An 8,159-nucleotide genomic window follows, 5' to 3' on the forward strand; every position below is an offset into this window, starting at 1 on the left:
AAAAAAAGGTAGAGCTTTCATTGCATAAAATTCTTATTTGTAAAAATAATAGTATCATTCATTTGTATATTATAGCAAAATATTATTGTGTATTTCCTTATACTTATTTTACACCACAGTACAAGTAAAAATGTGTTGAGTTGATCCGGAATTGTGTAGCCCTAATTCCGGATTAATAAAGTAGATGTAACAAATTCATTCATTCATTCACATTTATTTAGTTTTACATAAAAATAAAACACAGCCTAAATAAAATAACAATCTTGAAACGGGTTTATTTTAGATCGGCAATGTAACAGATTAACTGATTGAGAAGGAGTCCCAGTTAAAGCTTAGTTCACACTAGAAGAAAATTCTGCCGCAACGTAAGAATATACTCTTCTACCAATTTCGCGTTCCCTCTTACGAGAAGTTGAATCTTCGAAGCAGAAAACGGTGTTCAATATAATACAGTACGTCTACCGGCACCGTGTTTAAAGCGTGGTTCCCACTAGAGCGCAACGCAGCGACGTATATCGACGCAAAGTGCTGTATTGCGTAATCACAAGTGGGAACCGACGACGCAATAGTGCTGCAAACATCGAAGGTTTGATTTCACGCAGGCGGGGGAAAACACAATTATTGGAATGGTATTTTCTTACGTTGCGTAGGTTGCGTCGCTAGTGGGAACCAAGCTTTACGTTGCGTCTAGGTCTTCTTGGTTCCCACTAACAGGCTTACCCCTTTCACACCAAAACTCCGCAGTGATCTCCGGAGACAACCCGAGATTTTTGATCATCAAGACGTCGATAAACTTCGCAACGCAAGGACAATCACAACGCAAGCGAGTTGACCAATCACAAGTGACTGTTCCAATAATGAATCACTTGTGATTTTTTAAGCTTAGTTCCCACTATGACGCAACGCATGGACGCAAACGTGTTGACCAATGACAAGCGACAGTCGAATAAATCCATCGCTTCGCTTGGTCAAATCCCTTAAGCGTGGTTCCCACTAGCGACGCAACACAAGGACGTAACGCAACCCAAGTGAATTGACCAATCACAAGCGATGGCTTATTCGCTTGTGATTGCTAACTGTCTATAACTTCGCTTTTCATTGATTAAAACGTTCGCGTTGCGTTTACGTCCTTGCGTTACGTTCTAGTGGGAACCACGCTTTACGTTGCGTTACGTCCTTGCGTTGTGTCTCTAGTGGGAACCAAGCAATTGTTTACGTTGCGCTAACGTCGTTGCGTTACATCCCAGTGGGAACCAAGTTTTTAGTGGGAACCAAGAAGAAGGCTACTCATATATATAGGCCTATATATACCGGTACAGTATATATATATTGCATATCAAGTAGGCGGTCTGAGTTCGAGTCTCGGCTGGGGCGACTTTTTCTCATTCTCACAGATTTCCTCATCTTTATCGTTTCAAATTAATTAATTAAATTTCAGTATATCATCACCGGGCGGTTTCGAATTATTGTTCATTGCCTAATGTGTTTATATATAATATATGTAAAAGGTGGAATTGCTTAAAGTTTATGGCAATGGCTTAACCTTCCTGACTTGCATTCAGATTGAAATGTTGAGAAACAATGTTTTGGTATGTTTAAAAAAATGATACGCTGTGCTAAATCCTTTTGATATTCAAATCTTATTGTTAATAATCAGTATAAGTATAACGTCGTTGTCAATGCAGTCCTGTTGGTTCAACACACTGATACTAGCGCTTCATTCCTGTTACTCCGACAGTCTCCTCAATTGTAAAAGGTAAGAGATACGATTTTTTTATTCCAAAAACTTCTTTAAAAGTTGTAACAACTGTGCGTGTAGGAAAAGGAAAGCAAAAATTGTCAAATATAATACAGAGACCGAAAATAAATGGAATAGAATTATAATGGCCTTACTTACACATGTATTTATAATGTAAATATAGGTTTAAGCAATCTACTGTTTGCTTCGTCATATCATAATAGGCCTATATCGTTAAGGCCAATTTACACAGACGAGCGGTAAGGTAAGCGTGATTGTCTCGCGTAGAATCTGTATCAAGCGCCCGTCTGCTCCGTGTTTCGTACGCGTCATAAGAAATAACATAATAGAGGAAATATATACATAGATTCTATATTTTTGTTGTCCGCTTTAGCTTTACCGCTTGTAATGTGTAAATTGGCCTTTACAAATGACTTCATACTGCTCTGACGAGATGTATGGCTAACGAATATTCGATTTCTATAGGCCCTATGTGCCTTATTTGACGAAAAAGTTTAAAAGAGTTATCTAATTTTTGTTTTTAATTATCATTAGTACATCATGTCTGTCAATGCAGTCCAAGTTAAGAGTTCAGTACGTACGAATACGAACTATAATCTATACTTCTTCGATATACGTAATTGTTGGTTTGATAAATTATATAAATCATTTTCCGTAAATCTATTCATATTGGTATTTCCAAGGCCGGATAACATACACTTTTCTGGGATTTACATATACAATACAATAATAAACATAAAAACCAAAATGCATAGGGGTATAGAAGGAGATTAAGCCACGTCAAGACCTGCAGTACGTTAACATTTTTCACATTTTATGATGGAAATTGTTGTCATCATGAAGGACTCTACACATTTTTCTGGCTGTTTTACTTTATCGTTGATTTAGCTGTTTCATTCTGTATATTCATTGAGATTCAGCCACTGATACCCACAGTATTGTCGGGTTTTCCCACAGTTATTTGCCTTTTGCAAACAAGTAGTAATATTTTTAGATATAGAAATTGCATATTATACAATTATTTGTATATCAACACTCTTTCATTTACAGTTGGCTAGGCCTAAAGAAGATTAAGTGAAATGGATGTCCGAATAACTGTTTTATGCGTACTATTAGCACTGGTTTTTGTGGGCGTACAAGCCCAACCCCCGCCAGGCTACTGTAGGTAAGTAGGCCTAACCATTTTTATTATACATTGACGGTGGCGAATCAAGGATTGTAAGGGGGTTTGGTGTGGGTTTCTTTAGTGCCTTTTGCATTTAATAAAAAATATCAAAATATTGAAGTTTAATTGAACATATTTAATGTTTGTGAGTAGAATGCTTATTTTCAACTAGCGAAAATTAGAGCTGGTTACGGTGGTTGATTCCCATTGAAAATAAAATGTTGATCATGTAAAATTGGATTTTGACCACTGGAGTTGGTTTCCTCTAAGCTAAGCTCAATTGACGATGGTTTTGACTAGGACGCAACAACCCCACGACGTAAGCGCACCGCAAGTAACTTGACCAATCACGACGCGCTGGATTATTTGAACTGTCGCTTCGTGATTGGTCAACTCACTTGCGTTGCGCCTACGTCGTGCGTTGCTCCTACATCGTCGTGTTACATCCAAATTGAAACCAATCTTAAGTAGACTGGTAGATTGTTGCATTGTTAAAATGGGAGATAAAAAGAAAGAGAAAAAATAGACATGTGATATGAAAACTTAACAATGGTAAAACTTAAAATATATATGATACGAAATTAACTTAACAATGGTAAAACTTAAAATATTTGATACGAAATTAACTTAACAATGGTAAAACTCTATTATATGGGAACCTACTATCTTTTCCGTTGGCAATGTTTTGACCGGGACTAAAATGGAATAGCCTTTTTCAAGGATGCTGTCTATGTGGCTAAAATTTTTTTCTCGAGAATACGAGCCGTAGTGATCTAATAATGTATATACTAATTATACAAGACGTGTTTTTTACTTCAGTTTTTTTTTTACTTTTATCAGTGGCATCACCGGCAATCGCCCACCAGAATGCACTGGTCTGATAGGTAAAAAGAGTCTATTACACGCATTACTCCAAAGGTTCGTCACAATTTTTATTTCAACTTAACCGATTAAACAACGATTATTTGGATAGATATTTTAATTTGGTTGAACTTCTTATCAAACATAATCAAAATATTTTAGGTTATTGGAAAGACAAGAGGAGGAGGAAGAGAAAGAGGAAAAAGAGGAGCGTAATGCACCGGTAAATGAAAGACATTACCATGCCCAAGACACAAGAGAATATGACGTTGAACAAGAACAGGAAATTCGTCTTTTAGATTTTCTGCTTGCCAACAATGGAAAGAGAAACTTCTATAAAAAGAAGTAATGAGATCAAACAAAAGTATACCAAGACACTAGACAATCTGACGATAGATACTTTTATTCACAGATAGGACATTTTGATGAACTTTTTGTTGAAGAAATATCATCTTATAGTATACATTTCATTAATATATGAAATTTCTTCTTGGTGGTGGGAACGACTAAGGTAAAAGATTCGAAGTGTTACTATTTTTGTGTTTATTTGACACGGCACAGTGCTTGAATGTATTGACAATCATCGATATATTTGTAGCTCATATCAACTCTATTTTATTTGGTCAAAAGGCCCAACAATGAGAACTTTTAACTGTAAAATCCTAATACTTATATGTTTATAATTATTATAGGCCTATATTTCCTAAATGTATCCGTTACTGTATTTTAACCATCCTGCTATTGGCGTTGGGTTTTGTAATTTAAAATTTCGAAAATAAAAATGAAAAACAATCATTTTACATTAGACAACTTTCTATTTGTTTTAACGGGGCTTCTTTAATTTAGAGGTTAGCGCACCTCTGGCGGAGATATGGCTGAGATTTCCTATACATTTAGGTTAATGCAAAACTCATTTTAGTATTCCAAAATTGCTTTGGATGACGTAAGCAGTTTTGGTGGAAAGTTCAGAAACGACTTGTATGGGTAGGATACACACCTGTACTGAAACCTTTTCATATTCAAATCTTATTGTAAATGATCAAAATATAACAGTCGTCCTATTCGACACACACTGGTTCTGTGTCATATCCCGGTTGGCGGTTGCGTTCTAAACTCCTCTCAGGTAAGAGATAAAGACGTATTTTTTTTAAATTCAAAATGTCTTTAAAATGTTTTCGACTAATTGTAAAGACTGCACGTATAGCAGTAAAGTGCAAATTGTCAAATATATACACAAATAAAACGTAAAGTAACGCACCCCCTACAGGATAGTGGAATGAAAATGCATTGATAATGTAGGCATATATGCAACATTTCAAGCCACTTTCTTTTAAAGAACGCTTTGTCGTAGGCCTATATTTTACTTCTGGTTTCGTGTATCTCATTTGTATTATATATTATATTGTATAAGTATACAGTGCCTAATGGTAATGTGAAAAGAATATTTGATTTTTATTGTAGAACTATCAACTAAAAAATGGTTTCTTAAGGCCCATGGCCTACACAACGATTGACGATAAATAGGCTAGATAAACATACATTTTTGTTGAATAAAACAAAGGAAATTAGAACAGTTTTCATTCTAGAACTATAGGATAATCGTGCATGCTGTATTTGATAAAAATAATATTTTTGAAAATCCAATCAAATGACGTCCATCTATAAAACTAAAATCGTTGTATTGTAACTGTAGTATTGCTCTTACTAATCATGACGTCATTTGATTGAACGTGTGTAAATATTATTGTTTAAAATGTATATTTCTTATTATAAATATAAACGTTTATATATTATAATCGCAATAATAACTTCTTTAGTTCGTTTGCTCGTAAATCGCACGGGAAAAAAAAATGGTAGATTTAAAAAAACCGATACAAAACGTAAAAACTACAAAAAAATCATGTGACAACACACATAAATAGTATACTAATGACCAAATAATTTGAAGTTACCATTCATTTTTTTTTTGTCTTGAAAAATATTTAAATAATCATGGACCACTGTTTCATTGTACAGTAAAGAAAATCAAGCAAAATGGATTTTAGAATAATTGTTTTGTGCGTAGGCCTATTAGCTCTGGTTTTTGTTGGCGTAGAAGCTCCACCTCCGCCAGGCTGGTGTGGGTAAGTATAAAGCCTGTTTTCCTGTCGACGTTATTCGACACTATTGTCGTTGATCGATAACGACGATCGTTTGTAAACGATCAAGTTGAAATGATAATGATAGCGGGTACCTTTTCCTGTAAATCGTTAACAATTCAATGTTTACGTAGAAGATCGCCGATTATTGTTAACGATAACGTCGAATAACGTCGACAGGAAAACAGGCTTAAGATAAAAATACATCTTCAATGTATATATTTATATTGCTGAATAAAATACCATACTGAAGTCTAAAGCTATGTCGTATCAAACTATTTTTTGATATACAGTATATACTGTTTTCCCAAATATGGTAGTTATATTTGACGTCATCGTGTCCGTATATGTACACATCACTTTTTTGTTACATACAAGTTTGATAGTGTAGACAGACCTTAATGTTTCATTCAATTAAAATATTAAAGATAATATTTAAGTTTAATTAAAGGTAATAATATTAAATAATGTTTATGTATGAGTTAAATGAACGCAAAATATTCGAATAACCAATACAAAACACCCATTCATTATTTTATGTTTAAAAGGGTGTTTTTTTTTTTTTTAGAATACGAGATGTATTTTTATTAATGTATGCACCATTATCCATTATCATTTTTTCTTTTGTTAACAGCGGCATCGCCGGGCATCGCCGGCCAGGATGCACTAGTCAGTGGGGTAAAAAGAGCACATTAGACGCATTAATTGAACAGTGAGTGTAGGCATGTTTATTTCAACCTATATATTACTTAAAGATGTATTGTCCCCAAAAACCTACAGATTAATAATTAGAATTTGAGTATACTATTAATCACTTCCGTAGAAAAAGTAATGTTTTCACTTATAAAATGACAAAATAAATGGTTAAATTCAACCAAAAACCCATTTACGCGCAGCTAATTTGACTATATTTTCTTTAAATTACATACATAAATACATTCTTTTTCAATCCTATTTTTTTTTAAATGGCATATTCAACAATAACAATAATAATCATTTTTTCAGGGGGACAGTATATCTTTAATAATGATTAACGACAATATAACTATATATAATTGGTTGGACATAAACTTATCGAAATCTAATCAAAAATATTTTTGTATAGATTAATGGCAAGAAAAGAAGTGTTGGAAGAAGACGAAAAAGAAGCAGCAGCAGCGAAGGATCGTGATGTGGTAAATGAAAGAAAGGGGTTGAATGAACCGAATTACCAAGACACCAGAGAATATGACGTTGAACAAGAAAAGGAAATTCGTCTTTTAGATTTTCTGCTTGCCAACAATAAGAAAGACCTAAATTATGAAAGTAAAGATTAATAAAATTAACCAAAGGTATAGGCCTTCCAATATACTAGAAAATATTACCGTATGGACACTAATTTACAGAAATATGCCTTTTTAATAAATGTTTGGAGATTTAATTTAATATTTTACCTACCATTAAATTTCTTTTTGGTGGTGGGACCGAAGTGGTCCACTGCGCTTTTTTGATACAGTGTTTATATTGTAAACGCGCACCATACGTGAAGCTTGGTTTCTACTTGAACAACGCAACGCAAGTTTTACACGCAACGCAGGCAATTTACCCAATCCGAAGCGAAGGACTTTTTACTGTTGCTTGTGATTGATTAAATTACGCGCGTCGCGCGTATGTCCATGCGTTGCGTGCTAGAGTGGGAACCAATCAAGCTTTAGTGTAATAATCCCTATTGCACGGCTCAAACGAAGCTTGCTTTACTGGGATTAGGTGCAAGTGCAGTCCCCCATAACGGCTGTAATAACAAGTGGCTGAATTTGAATCAGAAAACCCTTACCATTTATACGCTGCAGGTTTTAGTTCAAAGTCGGTGTTATACAAGTTACATTTGGACTTCATAGCATTTGGTATTGTTAAGCCTGCTATGATTAGTATAGTAATACAATACTAAGCTTACCGTATTTATTATTACATTAGTAGTATTGTAACACTATGGGGTGTACATGCACTATAAGCCATAGTTGGCCTAATCATGAACTTTACAGGCCACGTCTGTAGCAAGCATGTATCTGATGTGTTAGTGGTATAGCGCTCGTGCTTTAAATCGTATTAGGCCTACAATTATTACCAACAAATAAAAAAAAAAATTTCAAATTACAAACGCATTTAAAAAGGATGGTGGTGAAATTAAATGCGACTATTGGAAGTAACTATGCAATGTTTGAAAAATTAAGATGGAAAAATAAATAAATAGCTTTGA

At 34.3% G+C, this 8,159-nt stretch overlaps 1 protein-coding gene across 1 annotated transcript; it reads left to right on the forward strand.

Annotated features, from left to right (window-relative positions):
* The first annotated feature begins 1,666 nt into the window (after positions 1-1,666).
* On the forward strand, positions 1,667-8,159 carry LOC140054266 (uncharacterized). Its single transcript, XM_072099189.1, has 7 exons — positions 1,667-1,756; positions 2,810-2,924; positions 3,765-3,842; positions 3,948-4,908; positions 5,802-5,908; positions 6,558-6,635; positions 7,029-8,159. The coding sequence occupies exons 5-7, from the start codon at positions 5,820-5,822 to the stop codon at positions 7,237-7,239; spliced, it is 378 nt and encodes a 125-aa protein (XP_071955290.1). The 5' UTR covers positions 1,667-1,756; positions 2,810-2,924; positions 3,765-3,842; positions 3,948-4,908; positions 5,802-5,819; the 3' UTR covers positions 7,240-8,159.

The sequence above is a fragment of the Antedon mediterranea genome, chromosome 7, assembly GCF_964355755.1.
Source record: "Antedon mediterranea chromosome 7, ecAntMedi1.1, whole genome shotgun sequence".
NCBI classification, from domain to species: domain Eukaryota; kingdom Metazoa; phylum Echinodermata; class Crinoidea; order Comatulida; family Antedonidae; genus Antedon; species Antedon mediterranea.

What these genes read in the sequence shown, in the direction of transcription:
- LOC140054266 (XM_072099189.1), top strand. Translation starts at nt 5,820, where the DNA reads ATGGATTTTAGAATAATTGTTTTGTGCGTAGGCCTATTAGCTCTGGTT. An exon ending in CCTCCGCCAGGCTGGTGTGG is followed by an intron (nt 5,909 to 6,557) that starts GTAAGTATAAAG and finishes TTTTGTTAACAG; the next exon opens with CGGCATCGCCGGGCATCGCC. An exon ending in TTAGACGCATTAATTGAACA is followed by an intron (nt 6,636 to 7,028) that starts GTGAGTGTAGGC and finishes ATTTTTGTATAG; the next exon opens with ATTAATGGCAAGAAAAGAAG.